The 16687-nt window shown below is 52.2% G+C and overlaps 1 protein-coding gene across 3 annotated transcripts in view; it reads right to left on the reverse strand.

Annotated features, from left to right (window-relative positions):
- Positions 1 to 10272, reverse strand: part of CLNS1A (chloride nucleotide-sensitive channel 1A) — a 38788-nt gene extending 28516 nt beyond the window's left edge. Inside the window, exons 1-6 of one of the 3 annotated variants that reach the window (XM_063951286.1) lie at positions 10054 to 10272; positions 6831 to 6967; positions 3509 to 3628; positions 3007 to 3117; positions 1073 to 1246; positions 314 to 397 (exon numbers count right to left, since the gene is read on the reverse strand). In XM_063951286.1, coding sequence (XP_063807356.1) covers positions 330 to 397; positions 1073 to 1246; positions 3007 to 3117; positions 3509 to 3628; positions 6831 to 6967; positions 10054 to 10181 — 738 coding nt within the window. In that variant the 5' untranslated portion in view covers positions 10182 to 10272 and the 3' untranslated portion in view covers positions 314 to 329. Of the gene's footprint in view, positions 1 to 313; positions 398 to 1072; positions 1247 to 3006; positions 3118 to 3508; positions 3629 to 6821; positions 6968 to 10053 lie in introns of all 3 variants that reach the window. The other 2 variants (XM_063951285.1, XM_063951287.1) reach the window with 2 other exon arrangements.
- Positions 10273 to 16687: the final 6415 nt, after the last annotated feature.

Raw genomic sequence — 16687 nt, forward strand, 5'->3', positions numbered from 1 at the left:
TCGCACACTTGCAAAGCAAAAATACCCTCCCCTATGGGCAGCGACTATCTGATCGCAGCAGTGCAACCCCTAGCGAGCGATCATGTCTGAATTAGGCCCCAAACATTGTTTGTAATGTGCAGCATATTATGTAGGTACTATACGAAGATTAATAATTAGGTTATGCAGTACACCTCAAACACCCATCTTTACAATATTATGCAGGATTTTATTTATAAAATTTGAAATTGTATTGGATGCCACTTATATATGTAGAGCCATATAAAGACATCTACCCTTTAACCGAGAAGAAAGAATCCTCAGCCACACTTACTGGTTTCGATCAGACATCAGTGATCAACATCTGCATCCTCAAACTGCCCGGACACAGCGGGTACAGCTTCCACATCCATGCCATCTAAAACACACATTGGACAGAGTTACTGTACAACTGTGTCTGTAGGTGGCAGATTACAACAGGACTTTGTAACCTCCAAGCCATCCACTTTGACAGTATAGAGTTTGTTCATAGGCTGCCGTGTCATGAAGACCAAATACAGAACATTGTCACATCCATTGTATTTAGGTGATGGGTGCCAGTTTACAGGGAAGATATATTCTACTTGCAACTGTAGATGAATTACTAATATAGCAGACATCTCTTCCCCTGCTCAGCACAGCGCGGTGCGCTGAGCGAGGGGGGGCACGAACAGGGGGCCGCTCATTTCACCCAGCGGTGAATTGGCAAATCTGCTGAACAGGCCAATCTAGCGACAGCGACGCGCGGGACCGCGCATCGGGGTGCCGGCATCCCTACACACAGAGCGATGTTCTAAGCAATCTAGTCAGACTGCTTAGAAAATGAGCTGAACATCGCTCCATGTATACCATCCCTAAGGATAGAGGGTCTCCCATCTAGGCCCTGGGGGATGTCTGTAAAAGGACTAATGTCAAATGCTAGAATACCCATTTATTGCCAGCAGGGGGCAGCAGAGAATTTATGACCTTTATTTTAAAAAAAATAAAAAATTAATTATCTTTATTGTAATAACAGTCCCATGTTGTTTTGTCACATCAGAAGATGGATAATTACCTTCATATTCCAGAGCGGAGTCTTCAGTCCGCACTCCGGCCATAGTGTGCTGGTTAGTAATAGAGTTGGCTAACATGCCCTCTAACCTCTCCAGAGTCGCCTGCCCTTCGGAGGTGAGCCGTGATAAGCCCTCCTCATACGTGTAGAAGCTGGGGACGTCTCCTTGCCCTCGTTCTGGAAGAAGTGGTGTAAATGCTTCTATTAGTTACAGTGTCTGACAAGTACAAACCACATCCATCCATGTGCAACGGCACAGAGAAGTGTAACAGATCCACATACGAGAAACCCCTTTCTGGGAGAATTTACGTTTGTTTCTGTTTTTTGTGTTTTTTTTGTGTTTTTTTTAAATACATATTTACTGCAGGAAAACAATTCCAAGCCTTACTGATGAAAACGCACTGCTGGGGGATTAGTGTTACCAGTATGTAGCGTCGTTAGCCGAGCCTCGTTTACGGTGTGCAAGATATAGAACACTAAAAGAGATTAACCAGAGCTGCTCACAAGTATTCATCCTAATAGCAGCCCAGAACAGAACATGAACCTAGAAACAGACAGCAGTTGTGAGGATATCGGAGAATAATGTGGCACAAATCCGCCGGGATCATCCCACGGTGTCAGTAAGCCAATTCTGCAAACAGGATAAGGTGCACGACATCTGGAGGCTACGTGTCCTGGGAGACACAATACTGCAGCCAGGGGAGCATGTATCACAAAGGACAATCATTACATAGCAGAGAAACCCTAGTCACTACAAAGGACTGCACATGGGAAACGTCCAGAGCAATATAAAACGAAAACAAGAAGTGTGTAAAAGTGGTGCAACAATGCAATAACTGGTTCGATCGGGATACGGTCTGAAGATAGACAGTGTCTAGGTCGACAATGTTTAGGTCGACCACTATAGGTCGACATGGATGGAAGGTCGACAGGGTTTCTAGGTCGACAGGTCTAAAGGTTGACATGAGTTTTTCACATTTTTCTTCTTTTTTTGAATTTTTTCATACTTAACGATACACGTGGACTACGATTGGAACGGTAAAGTGTGCCGAGCGAAGCGAAGGCACCATGCCCGAAGCATGACGAGCGAAGCGAGCCATGCGAGGGGACGCGGTGCACTAATTTGGGATCCCGGTCACTCTACGGAGATAACAACACCAAAAAAAATAAAAAAATCCTCATGTCGACCTTTAGACCTAGCACATGTCGACCTAGAAACCCTGTCGACCTAGTGACTGTCGACCTATAGTGGTCGACCTAAACACTGTCGATTTGATGAACCACACCCGGTACGATCAGCCCCAATGTAAAATAAAATGTACAAAAACACACACACACAAAAAGAAAAGGTTTGCGACATAACTCACGCTAGTCATTGAGGAAGATCTCCCAACAGAGTAAAAACGTTGGTAGCCATTCTACAAGATAAATGCTTGGTTTTTGGTGACAGAAGACTAAAACCACATTTACAGAGAAACTACAGCTGAGGGGGCAAACGTGAGCTTTAAAGGGGCAAGTGACAGCAGTTTTACTACCATTTATCGGACAGGTATGATGTTACAGCAAGCAAAAACACTGCAAGTAGATTACGCCATTACCAACCATCTGAATTTGCGGAATAAACAGATTTCAGCCATAAACGCGCATTTGGCTATTTACTTTTCATTCTTTGTTTTCTAGCATGCTTTCCTAGTGCTATTGGCTCCAGTATGCAAGTTACAGGGAGGACTTGGCGACATTGGTTTACGTTAGAACTAAACATGGCGGCTGCTTCTGGGAGAGACGTACAGTATTTACAACAGTTCCTCTGTTTCTTATTCAGCCATCCGGATAGATTTTGTGCAGTTTGATGTAGGGAAGGACCCCGACACAAATCCGTACATGATAGGAAAGAGTAGGGCAGAGACGACAGACCGCGAGGCGGAAACGTAACCCACCGTGTGCCTCCACGTCATACTCCTCTCCTTCAAAGTCGTCGTCTGAGTCCTCGTCCTCAATGTCGGGGTGCAGGGCCTGACACTCGCACATCGCAGTGAACATCTCTCCTACTGAAATGAAACACATTTATACTTCCATATAATCCTGTATTGTCACATCAATATGTCTCGCCACAAAACACACGGCAGCCTAAGAACAGCCCTAACCATTAAGATGATCAAGGGCGATGAATTAAAATAATACAAACTGTGTACACTCATTTTAATGATTTCATAAACAGAATATTTCTATACACTGATATCCAAGATATAGAAAAAGGGGATTAACAGAATATCCCATTTCCCACCCTCACTGGGGTTTAAGATTGTAATTTCCTAAATTCTGTAAATACTCAGAGTCTAAGAAAGTCTTAGATGCGAGGGCAGCGGCCGCGGGCCGGCGGTAAAATGGCCAGTGTCCGCGTAAACTAGAACATCCCATCTGGTTACCATTTGCACGTACAATCTGATTTATCTTCAGGAACAAAGCGAATTTCTGTGATTGGCTCCTCGTCATCATCATCATCATCGCTACTCTCCTCTTCTCCCTCTGCTTTCATCTTTGCTTCTTTTCCATTATTTTCTAGAAGATCAGCAGTAAAGAAATAAGTGCATCACTTTCTTGAACAAGCAGCATCATATACTGGTAACACACGTTTCACCAGGTAAGCCTCAAACCAATGGCCAAAAGCATAATTACAGCTATCACCATAATGAATAGCATCATGTTGTATGACAAAGATGTACATTTGGGATTAATACTTTAATGTTTGAGAGTGGAAGCGTTTTTTAAAGAACAGCCGTGGATATAGCGGCCTTGGGGGCAGATTCGGATTTAGAAATTACAGAGCAAGTGACCGTGTACCTGGACAAACCATGCTGCAATGCAAGGGGCGCAAATACATAACATTTTTGCATGCAGAGTTAATACTGGCTGATTTTGAATGTAGCCCACAAATGCTGGGAAGCTATATATATTCTTAAACAGCAATTTAGATCTCATCTTACGCCTGTCCCCTCCCACGGCCAACGCTCTTCCTGCCCCCTCCAACGGCAAACCCTCTTCCTGCCCATCCCACGGCCAGCCCTCTTCCTGCCCGTCCCACGGCCAACCCTCTTCCTGCCCGTCCCACGCCTGCCCCCACCCACGGCCAACCCTCTTCATGCCAGTCCCACGCCTGCCCCCTCCCACGGCCAACCCTCTTCCTGCCCGTCCCACGCCTGCCCCCACCCACGGCCACCCTCTTCATGCCCGTCCCAGGCCTGCCCCCTCCCACGGCCAACCCTCTTCCTGCCCGTCCCACGGCCAACCCTCTTCCTGCCCCTCCCACGGCCAACCCTCTTCCTGCCCCTCCCACGGCCAACCCTCTTCCTGCCCGTCCCAGGCATGCCCCCTCCCACGGCCAACCCTCTTCCTGCCCGTCCCAGGCCTGCCCCCTCCCACGGCCAACCCTCTTCCTGCCCTTCCTAGGCCTGCCCCCTCCCACGGCCAACCCTCTTCCTGCCTGTCCTAGGCCTGCCCCCTCCCACGGCCAACCCTCTTCCTGCCTGTCCTAGGCCTGCCCCCTCCCACGGCCAACCCTCTTCCTGCCTGTCCTAGGCCTGCCCCCTCCCACGGCCAACCCTCTTCATGCCCGTCCTATGCCTGCCCCCTCCCACGGCCAACCGTCTTCCTGCCCGTCCTAGGCCTGCCCCCTCCCAAGGCCAACACTCTTCCTGCCCGTCCTGCGCCTGCCCCCTCCGATGGCCAACCCTCTTCCTGCGCCTGCCCCCTCCCACGGCCAACCCTCTTCCTGCCCGTCCTGCGCCTGCCCCCTCCCGTGGCCAACCCTCTTCCTGCCCTTCCTAGGCCTGCCCCCTCTCAACCCTCTTCCTGCCCGTCCTAGGCCTGCCGCCTCCCAACCCTCTTCCTGCCCGTCCCGCGCCTGCCCCCTCCCACGGCCAACCCTCTTCCTGCCCGTCCCGCGCCTGCCCCCTCCCACGGCCAACCCTCTTCCTGCCCGTCCCGCGCCTGCCCCCTCCCACGGCCAACCCTCTTCCTGCCCGTCCCGCGCCTGCCCCCTCCCACGGCCAACCCTCTTCCTGCCCGTCCCGCGCCTGCCCCCACCCACGGCCAACCCTCTTCCTGCCCGTCCCGCGCCTGCCCCCTCCCACAACCAACCCTCTTCCTGCCCGTCCTACGCCTGCCCCCTCCCACGGCCAACCCTCTTCCTGCCCGTCCTACGCCTGCCCCCTCCCACGGCCAACCCTCTTCCTGCCCGTCCTACGCCTGCCCCCTCCCACGGCCAACCCTCTTCCTGCCCGTCCTACGCCTGCCCCCTCCCACGGCCAACCCTCTTCCTGCCCGTCCTACACCTGCCCCCTCCCACGGCCAACCCTCTTCCTGCCCATCCTACGCCTGCCCCCTCCCACGGCCAACCTTCTTCCTGCCCATCCTACGCCTGCCCCCTCCCACGGCCAACCCTCTTCCTGCCCATCCTACGCCTGCCCCCTCCCACGGGCAACCCTCTTCCTGCCCATCCTACGCCTGCCCCCTCCCACGGGCAACCCTCTTCCTGCCCATCCTACGCCTGCCCCCTCCCACAGCCAACCCTCTTCCTGCCCGTCCTAGGCCTGCCTCCTCCCACAGCCAACCCTCTTCCTGCCCGTCCTAGGCCTGCCCCCACCCACGGCCAACCGTCTTCCTGCCCGTCCTAGGCCTGCCCCCTCCCAACCCTCTTCCTGCCCGTCCTAGGCCTGCCCCCTCCCACGGCCAACCCTCTTCCTGCCTGTCCTAGGCCTGCCCCCTCCCACGGCCAACCCTCTTCCTGCCCGTCCTATGCCTGCCCCCTCCCACGGCCAACCGTCTTCCTGCCCGTCCTAGGCCTGCCCCCTCCCAACCCTCTTCCTGCCCGCCCTAGGCCTGCCCCCTCCCACGGCCAACCCTCTTCCAACCTGTCCTAGGCCTGCCCCCTCCCACGGGCAACCCTCTTCCTGCCCATCCTACGCCTGCCCCCTCCCACAGCCAACCCTCTTCCTGCCCATCTTATGTCTGCCCCCCACAGTGCAGCATGGTTTTACCAAGGTACAGTTGCGTGTCCTTTCTTACTTTAGTCTCACAGCAGAATCAGGCCTTTGGCCTCCTAATACATTCCAGTATAAGACAAGTGATAAGACAGACACTACGCATAGGGGAGAAAGGATTTTATCATAATTAACATTCGAAAAGCCAATTCTTTACCCCGAGTTATAGTTAAACAGATCAACTGCTCTCCAACATTTACAGAACAGTAAATAACTTCAAAGTGGGTGGTAAGTTATTTGATGTTCCTTAATGCGATTAAACAGAAATAAATACTGAAATAGCCTATAATGGATTTAATGTTTGAATATCAGGTATACAGTAATTTTATTCGATTTTAACCATAAAAGATAAAAGCGTTCTATTAGTGTTCCACCACTTCTGACAGTATGTCCTACATGTAAAGACTTGGAATGCAACGCAGATTTCCCAAGTAAAGTTTAGTTTGTGGTGCATGGGATCAGAGTTTAGACTGTAAGCTCTACTGACCAGTTGAATTAGGCATGACAAATTCTGCTCATGGCTCTGTGCAAACTAATGCTATAACAAGGTTACACTAGTACAAATGCCAACGCTGAGCAAGATTCCGCGATCTGCTAGACAGCTTGACCCACAAGCGAGTGTGGGCATATATGGCACTGACGGTACCAGCCCCATTGGGGACCTTTAACGCGCATTATAGCAGCAGTGATATTAAATAGGGTGTGGCACTAACCTATCATACCTCCCAGCCTGGAGTTCACCATGACATAGAGATGCTCCTCAGGAAAGGCTGTGGTGTCTCTGGAAATGGCATGCAGACTGATCGAGGGGTATTCCAAGGAAAAGCCGAGGCCAGAACTATTGATCCAGGACAACTGGCTGAAAGACAAGGAACGATGCAGGAGCGGAGGTGATTAGTAGGATACTATATATAAGGGTAATAAAAGCAGCAAATGCTGGGTCACCCCTCTCGTCCCCCCCAGTCTCCTACTACAAAGTCATAATAGTTATTATTGCAATCTGGGCCGTCACACAGCCTCTTAGCAGCCAGTTCCTGCTCTGTCCACTACTACAACAGCAGCAGCGCAGTAACATAACAAGCAGTGCAGGAAAATGATAAGTGGCCCAGGCTCACACCCATGACACGAGCCCCACTTTCTCCATGAACATTATTATGTATCCTATATTATAGTCACTAGCAACCCAGGCTTACACCAGCTGCACACTCTCCATATGTCAGGTCTTCCAGTATAGTGCAGTAAGTCACTAGGCAGCCCAGGCTCACACCCCTGACACCAGCTGCTCCCCCATGTGTCAGGTATCCAGGTACAGTGCAATAAGTCACTACGCAGCCCAGGCTCACACCAGCTGCACACTCTCCATCTGTCAGGTCTCCCAGTATAGTGCAGCAAGTCACTAGGCAGCCCAGGCTCACACCCCTGACACCAGCTGTGCTCCCCATGTGTCAGGTCTCCCAGTATAGTGCAGCAAGTCACTAGGCAGCCCAGGCTCACACCCTTGACACCAGCTGCTCCCCCCATGTGTCAGGTCTCCCGCTACAGTGCAGTAAGTCACTAGGCAGCCCAGACTCACACCCCTGACCCCAGCTGCTCCCCCCATGTGTCAGGTCTCCCAGTATAGTGCAGTAAGTCACTAGGCAGGCCAGACTCACACCCCTGACACCAGCTGCTCCCCCCATGTATCAGGTCTCCAGGTACAGTGCAGTAAGTCACTAGCAGCCCAGACTCACACCCCTGACACCAGCTGCTCCCCCCATGTGTCAGGTCTCCAGGTACAGTGCAGTAAGTCACTAGCAGCCCAGGCTCACACCCCTGACACCAGCTGCTCCCCCCATGTGTCAGGTCTCCAGGTACAGTGCAGTAAGTCACTAGCAGCCCAGGATCACACCCGACACCAGCTGCGCTCCCCCATGTGTCAGGTCTCCAGGTACAGTGCAGTAAGTCACTAGGCAGCCCAGACTCACACCAGCTGCTCCCCCATGTGTCAGGTCTCCAGGTACAGTGCAGTAAGTCACTAGGCAGCCCAGACTCACACCCCTGACACCAGCTGCTCTCCCCCATGTGTCAGGTCTCCCGGTATAGTGCAGTAAGTCACTAGGCAGCCCAAGCTCACACCGCTGATACCAGCTGCTCCCCCCATGTGTCAGCTCTCCAGGTACAGTGCAGTAAGTCACTAGGCAGCCCAGACTCACACCCCTGACACAAGCTGCTCCCCCCATGTGTCAGGTCTTCAGGTACAGTGCAGTAAGTCACTAGGCAGCCCAGACTCACACCCCTGACACAAGCTGCTCCCCCCATGTGTCAGGTCTCCAGGTACAGTGCAGTAAGTCACTAGCAGCCCAGGATCACACCCCTGACACCAGCTGCTCCCCCCATGTGTCAGGTCTCCAGGTACAGTGCAGTAAGTCACTAGCAGCCCAGGATCACACCCGACACCAGCTGCGCTCCCCCATGTGTCAGGTCTCCAGGTACAGTGCAGTAAGTCACTAGGCAGCCCAGACTCACACCAGCTGCTCCCCCATGTGTCAGGTCTCCAGGTACAGTGCAGTAAGTCACTAGGCAGCCCAGACTCACACCCCTGACACCAGCTGCTCTCCCCCATGTGTCAGGTCTCCCGGTATAGTGCAGTAAGTCACTAGGCAGCCCAAGCTCACACCGCTGATACCAGCTGCTCCCCCCATGTGTCAGCTCTCCAGGTACAGTGCAGTAAGTCACTAGGCAGCCCAGACTCACACCCCTGACACAAGCTGCTCCCCCCATGTGTCAGGTCTTCAGGTACAGTGCAGTAAGTCACTAGGCAGCCCAGGCTCACACCCCTGACACCAGCTGCTCCCCCCATGTGTCAGGTCTCCAGGTACAGTGCAGTAAGTCACTAGGCAGCCCAGACTCACACCCCTGACACAAGCTGCTCCCCCCATGTGTCAGGTCTCCAGGTACAGTGCAGTAAGTCACTAGCAGCCCAGGATCACACCCGACACCAGCTGCGCTCCCCCATGTGTCAGGTCTCCAGGTACAGTGCAGTAAGTCACTAGGCAGCCCAGACTCACACCCCTGACACCAGCTGCTCCCCCATGTGTCAGGTCTCCAGGTACAGTGCAGTAAGTCACTAGGCAGCCCAGACTCACACCCCTGACACCAGCTGCTCTCCCCCATGTGTCAGGTCTCCCGGTATATAGTGCAGTAAGTCATTAGGCAGCCCAAGCTCACACCGCTGATACCAGCTGCTCCCCCCATGTGTCAGCTCTCCAGGTACAGTGCAGTAAGTCACTAGGCAGCCCAGGCTCACACCAGCTGCTCCCCCCATGTGTCAGGTCTTCAGGTACAGTGCAGTAAGTCACTAGGCAGCCCAGGCTCACACCCCCGCCACCAGCTGCTCCCCCCATGTGTCAGGTCTCCAGGTACAGTGCAGTAAGTCACTAGGCAGCCCAGACTCACACCCCTGACACAAGCTGCTCCCCCCATGTGTCAGGTCTCCAGGTACAGTGCAGTAAGTCACTAGCAGCCCAGGATCACACCCGACACCAGCTGCTCCCCCATGTGTCAGGTCTCCAGGTACAGTGCAGAAAGTCACTAGGCAGCCCAGACTCACACCCCTGACACCAGCTGCTCCCCCATGTGTCAGGTCTCCAGGTATAGTGCAGTAAGTCACTAGGCAGCCCAAGCTCACACCGCTGATACCAGCTGCTCCCCCCATGTGTCAGCTCTCCAGGTACAGTGCAGTAAGTCACTAGGCAGCCCAGACTCACACCAGGTCCTCCCCCCATGTGGCAGGTCTTCAGGTACAGTGCAGTAAGTCACTAGCAGCCCAGACTCACACCCCTGACACAAGCTGCTCCCCCCATGTGTCAGGTCTTCAGGTACAGTGCAGTAAGTCACTAGGCAGGCCAGACTCACACCCCTGACACCAGCTGCGCTCCCCCATGTCCCATGTACACTGGCCGATACCTGTCGCTGATGTAGAGGGTGCCTGTCCCCAGCCGCTGGCCGCTCAGCAACGCCTCAGTCCCAGGCTGCAGCCGCCGCACCCCGTGCCCGGGGGGAGAGATAGAGGAAAGCAGCCGGTCAGACATCATGGCGGGAGACGTAGGAGGAGACTGTCAGTGCTGCGCCACCACGTGACCCACACAACACGCGCCGGATATCCCTCCCACACGGTCGCCGGAAGTGACGATGTGAGGGCGGAAGACGTCCGCGGTGCCCGACGCTATTTCCCGCCCAGCCATGGAAACCATGGCAACCATCTTCTCCGCGGGACCGCGGTCTAACAGCTCTGAGTCTGACGGGCATCTGGGTAAACACGTTCTCAGACTCGTCCTCAGGACCCCCAACAGGTCATGTTTTCCAGGCCACCTAGCAGGTGCACAGGTGCAGTCATTACTGGCTGACACATGCTAAAGAGCCACAGGTGTGGCTAAATATGTCACCTGTGATTTTGTAAGGAGACCTGGAAAACATGCTCTGTGTGGCTTCCTGAGGACCTATGAGCAAGAGAAAGAGATGGCCATCCGTGTGTTAACCATCAATGAACATTATTGATTCCTCTTCCAGATCTGGGTAATGGCGGGTAACATCGATGATGATATGTATTAAAATTTCTCTTACGTCCTAGAGGATGCTGGGGACTCCAAAAGGACCATGGGGTATAGACGGGATCCGCAGGAGCTTGGGCACACTAAAAGACTTTGACTGGGTGTGAACTGGCTCCTCCCTCTATGCCCCTCCTCCAGACCTCAGTTAGACTTTGTGCCCAGGAGTGACTGGACACACACTAGGGGAGCTCTACAGAGTTTCTCTAGAAAGTATTTTGTTAGGTTTTTTATTTTCAGGGAGACCTGCTGGCTACAGGCTCCCTGCATCGTGGGACTGAGGGGAGAGAAGTCAGACCTACTTCTTCTTAGTTAAAGGCTCTGCTTCTTAGGCTACTGGACACCGTTAGCTCCAGAGGGTTCGATCACTTGGTGCGCCTAGCTGCTTGTTCCCGGAGCCACATCGTCACCCCCCTCACAGAAGACAGAAACCGGGTGAGTATTAGAAGAACCGAAGACTTCAGATGGCAGAAGACTTCAGTAATGGAGGTACAGCGCAGTGGTACTCCCACACACATCACTTGCTGGGCGGGAGCGCCCTGGGCAGCAGTTACTGAGGTATTTGGGACTGGCTAAAGGCATATTTGGTGCCCGGGCACCGTATATAATACCCCCGCCAGTATAAATAATTCAAATTTGAGCGGGACTGAAGCGTGCCGGGAAGGGACGGGGCTTAGCCGCACAGCTCACCAGCGCCATTTTCTTCTCTCCACAGCCGCTGCAGAGAACGCTGGCCCGGGACCTCCATGCTCCTCACAAGTAAAAGGGAGCAAAACGGGGGGGCACAGATAATTTGGTGCTTTCCTTGTTATTTCAGCGCTACTGATATATATATTATACTTGTGTAGTATATAGGCGCTGGGGTGTGAGCTGGCATACTCCCTCTGTGTTTCTCTCTCCAGGCTTCCCTTTATTTGGCCAGTGTGAGTGTGGGGGTGTCGGTACTTCGTGTCGGCATGTCTGAGGCTGAGTGTTCCTCCCCGGAGGAATTACTGGGGGTGCAGAAAAGGAGCTGGAAATGTCTCTGTCGGCACAGCCGACTGCTGATTGGGTTGCTATGTTAAGTACACTTAATGCTAATGTGGCTTTGTTGTCTAAGAGGCTTGATAAATCTGATTCTCAGACACAAACTTGGAGAAAGTCCATGGAGGATGCTTTGGCTCAGGTGCAGACCCCCTCAGGGTCCCAAAAACGTTCATTTAGCCAGATGCCGACACGGACTCTGATTCCGATGTCTATTTTAATGAGGCTATTTTACACCCAAGGGTAGTTAAGAGTATTCAGTACATGATTGTGGCTATTAAAGATGTTTTCTCTTACGTCCTAGAGGATGCTGGGGACTCCGTAAGGACCATGGGGTATAGACGGGCTCCGCAGGAGATAGGGCACCTAAAAAGAACTTTGACTATGGGTGTGCACTGGCTCCTCCCTCTATGCCCCTCCTCCAGACCTCAGTTAGATCTTGTGCCCAGAGGAGAAAGGGTACAATGCAGAGAGCTCTCCATAGTTTTCTGTATTAAAGAATTTTGTTAGGTTTTTTATTTTCAGGGAGTCCTGTTGGCAACAGGCTCCCTGCATCGTGGGACTGAGGAGAGAGAAACAGAGCTGGCTTGTCAAGTTGGGCACTGCTTCTAAGGCTACTGGACACCATTAGCTTCAGAGGGAGTCGGAACACAGGTCTCACCTGGGGTTCGTCCTGGAGCCGCGCCGCCGTCCTCCTCACAGATGCCGAAGATAGAAGCCAGGTGAGTATGAGAAGGCAAGAAGACATCAGGCGGCAGAAGACATCGGATCTTAATGAGGTAAGCGCGCAGCAGTAAGCAGCGCGCCATTGCTCCCAGTACTCACACACAAGCAGGCACTGAAGGGTGCAGGGCGCAGGGGGGGGGGGGGCGCCCTGGGCAGCAATATTCCTCATTTTGTGGCAATATAAGCAGGATTAGGCTGAGGCACAGTAAATCCACAAATCCCCCGCCATTTTTTATATAAGTTTACTGGGACCGAAGCCCACCGTCGGGTGGGCGGGGCTTGATCCTCAGCACTAACCAGCGCCATTTTTTCCACAGAAACTGCATGAGGAAAAGCTGGCTCCCTTATCTCTCCCCTGCTGAACCTTCACAGGCTGGAAAAAAGAGGAGGGGGGCACTTTGGAACGCAGTGAGTGGGAGTTAAGGCTATATATATAAAAAGCGCTATCTGGTATATATATTCCAGTGTTTTTAAGCGCTGGTGTGTGCTGGCATACTCTCTCTCTGTCTCTCCTAAGGGCCTGGTTGGGGTTTTGTCCCCTTATAGGTTAATCCCTGTGTGTGTGGGGTGTCGGTACGTGTGTGTCGACATGTCTGAGGCGGAAGGCTTCTCCAAGGAGGCGGTGGAGCAAATGAGTGGTGTGTCCCTGTCGGCTGTGCCGACTCCGGATTGGATGGACATGTGGCATATGTTGAATGCAAGTGTGGCATCTTTACATAAAAGGCTTGATAAGGCTGAATTAGGGGGGACATCAGGGGGTCAATCCTCGGATTGGACCGACTCACAGGGCCCGTCGAGGTCTCAAAAGCGTCCCTTAACACAAGACACTACTACCGACACGGATTCTGATTCCAGTGTCTACTATGACGAAGTAAAATTGCACCCTAGGGTGACTAAAACCATTCAGTGTATGATTGTGGCAATAAGGGATGTGTTGCATATTGAGGATGAACCCTCGGTCCCCGACACAAGGGTACACATGTTTAAGGAAAAGAAACAGATTATTAATTTTCCCACATCTCATGAATTAAATGATTTCTTTGGAAAAGCTTGGGAGACTCCGGAAAATAGACCGCAGATCCCCAAAATAATTTATATGGCATACCCCTTCCCTAAGCAGGACAGGGAGATTTGGGAATCATCCCCGACTGTGGACAAGGCCCTGACGCGCTTGTCCAAGAAAGTGGCGCTACCGTCTCCTGACACAGCGGCCCTTAAGGACCCTGCAGATCGCAGGCAAGAAACTACCTTAAAGTGTATTTATTCTCATACGGGGGCTGTGCTAAGACCGACAATTGCGTCGGCATGGGTGTGTAGCGCAATTGCAGCTTGGACAGATGAGCTGACAGATCAATTTGATAATATGGATAAGGATACTATATTCTTAACTCTAGCCCATATAAAAGAAGCAGTCTTATTTATGAGGGATGCTCAAAGGGACATTGGATTGCTGGCTTCTAGGGCCAATGCCATGTCTATCTCAGCGAGAAGATCCTTATGGACTCGCCAATGGACGGGTGATGCGGATTCCAAAAAACATATGGAAGTACTACCCTATAAGGGTGATGTATTGTTTGGGGATGGGCTGACGGACCTGGTTTCCACAGCTACAGCAGGTAAATCACATTTTTTACCATATATTCCCCAACAGCAAAAGAAAGTAACACCCTGTCAGATGCAGTCCTTTCGGTCGCACAAGTCCAAAAGAGGTCGGGGATCCTCTTTCCTCGTCAGAGGTAAGGGCAGAGGCAAAAGAGCACCTGCTTCGGCAGGTGCCCAGGAACAAAAGTCCTCCCCGGCTGCTCCAAAACCCACAGCATGACGCTGGGGCTCCCCTGAGGGAGTCCGCACCGGTGGGGGCACGTCTTCGACTTTTCAGTCAGGCCTGGGTCAGATCAGACCTGAATCCCTGGGTGTTGGAAATAGTTTCCCAGGGGTACAAACTGGAATTCGACGAGGTGACCCCGCGCCGATTTTTCAAATCGGCCCTACCAGCTTCCACATCGGAAAGTGATGTAGTGTTAGCTGCAATTCAAACGCTGTGTATACAGCAAGTGATAATCAAGGTTCCCCTGCACCAGCAGGGAAGAGGTTACTACTCAACCCTATTTGTGGTCCCGAAACCGGACGGTTCGGTCAGACCTATTTTGTCTGAAATCCCGAAACCTGTACATAAAAAGATTCAAATTCAAAATGGAATCACTCAGAGCGATAATAGCCAACATGGAGGAAGGGGAGTTTATGGTGTCTCTGGACATAAAGGATGCGTACCTTCATGTCCCCATATATGCCCCCCATCAGGAATACCTGAGATTCGCTGTACAGGATTGTCATTACCAATTTCAGACGTTGCCGTTTGGACTTTCCACTGCCCCGAGGATTTTCACCAAGATAATGGCGGAAATGATGGTGGTCCTGCGCAAGCATGGAGTCACAATTATCCCATACTTGGACGATCTCCTGATAAAAGCCAGATCAAGGGAGAAATTGCTGAGCAGTGTGGCACTCTCTCTGAGAGTGCTCCAGCAACATGGTTGGATTCTAAATCTACCGAAGTCACAGTTGATTCCGACAACTCGACTACCGTTCCTAGGTATGATACTGGATACGGAACAAATGAAGGTCTTCCTCCCAATAGAGAAAGCCCAGGACATCCAGAACATGGTCAGAGACCTGCTAAAACCGAAAAGGGTGTCAGTTCACCAATGCACTCGAGTTCTGGGAAAAATGGTGGCGGCCTACGAGGCCATTCCCTTCGGAAGGTTCCATGCAAGGACTTTTCAATGGGACCTCTGGACAAGTGGTCCGGGTCCCATCTGCACTTACATCGGAAAATACCTCTGTCCCCAGGGGCCAGAGTGTCTCTCCTGTGGTGGTTGCAAAGTACTCACCTGCTGGAGGGTCGCCGGTTCGGGATTCTGGACTGGATCCTGGTTACCACGGACGCGAGCCTCCGAGGATGGGGAGCGGTCACACAGGGAAAAAACTTTCAGGGACTTTGGTCAGACCAGGAGTCCTGTCTACACATCAATGTGTTGGAACTCAGGGCCATTTACAACGGCCTTCGACAAGCGGAGAGTCTTCTTCGAAACCTACCGGTTCTGATACAATCAGACAATGTCACAGCAGTGGCTCATGTGAACCGCCAAGGCGGGACAAGAAGCAGAGTCGCGATGGCGGAAACCACCAGGATTCTTCGCTGGGCGGAAAATCATGTAAGCGCTCTGTCGGCTGTCTTCATTCCGGGAGTGGACAACTGGGAAGCAGACTTCCTCAGCAGACACGATCTCCATCCAGGAGAGTGGGGACTTCATCAAGAAGTCTTTGCAGACATAACACGTCTTTGGGTAACTCCTCAAATAGACATGATGGCATCACGCCTCAACAAAAAGCTTCGGAGGTATTGTGCCAGGTCTCGGGACCCTCAGGCAGTGGCAGTAGACGCTCTGATAACACCGTGGGTGTTCAAATCGGTCTACGTGTTTCCTCCTCTTCCTCTCATCACAAAAGTGTTGAGGATCATAAGGCAAAGAAGAGTACAGACGATACTCGTTGTCCCAGACTGGCCTCGAAGGGCTTGGTACTCAGATCTACAAGAGATGCTCACAGGAGATCCCTGGCCTCTTCCTCAGAGGGAAGACCTGTTGCAACAGGGGCCCTGTGTATTTCAGGACTTACCGCGGTTACGTTTGACGGCATGGCGGTTGAACGCCGAATCCTAGCGAAAAAGGGGATTCCGGAAGAGGTCATCCCTACTTTAATAAAGGCTAGGAAGGAGGTGACGGTTAAGCATTATCACCGTATCTGGCGAAAGTATGTGTCTTGGTGTGAGACCAAGAATGCACCTACGGAAGATTTTCATCTGGGTCGTTTTCTCCACTTCCTACAGACAGGAGTGGATATGGGCCTGAAATTAGGCTCTGTTAAGGTTCAGATTTCGTCCCTCTCGATTTTCTTTCAGAAGGAATTGGCTTCTCTTCCAGAAGTCCAGACGTTTGTAAAGGGAGTGCTACACATCCAGCCTCCTTTTGTGCCTCCAGTGGCACCGTGGGATCTCAACGTGGTGTTGCAGTTTCTAAAATCACACTGGTTTGAACCGCTTAACAAGGTTGAGTTGAAATTTCTTACTTGGAAGGTGGTCATGTTGTTGGCCTTGGCATCGGCAAGGCAAGTATCAGAATTGGCGGCTTTGTCACACAAAAGCCCTTACTTGATTTTTCATGTGGATCGAGCTGAATTGAGGA

Source organism: Pseudophryne corroboree, chromosome 2, assembly GCF_028390025.1.
Source record: "Pseudophryne corroboree isolate aPseCor3 chromosome 2, aPseCor3.hap2, whole genome shotgun sequence".
NCBI classification, from domain to species: domain Eukaryota; kingdom Metazoa; phylum Chordata; class Amphibia; order Anura; family Myobatrachidae; genus Pseudophryne; species Pseudophryne corroboree.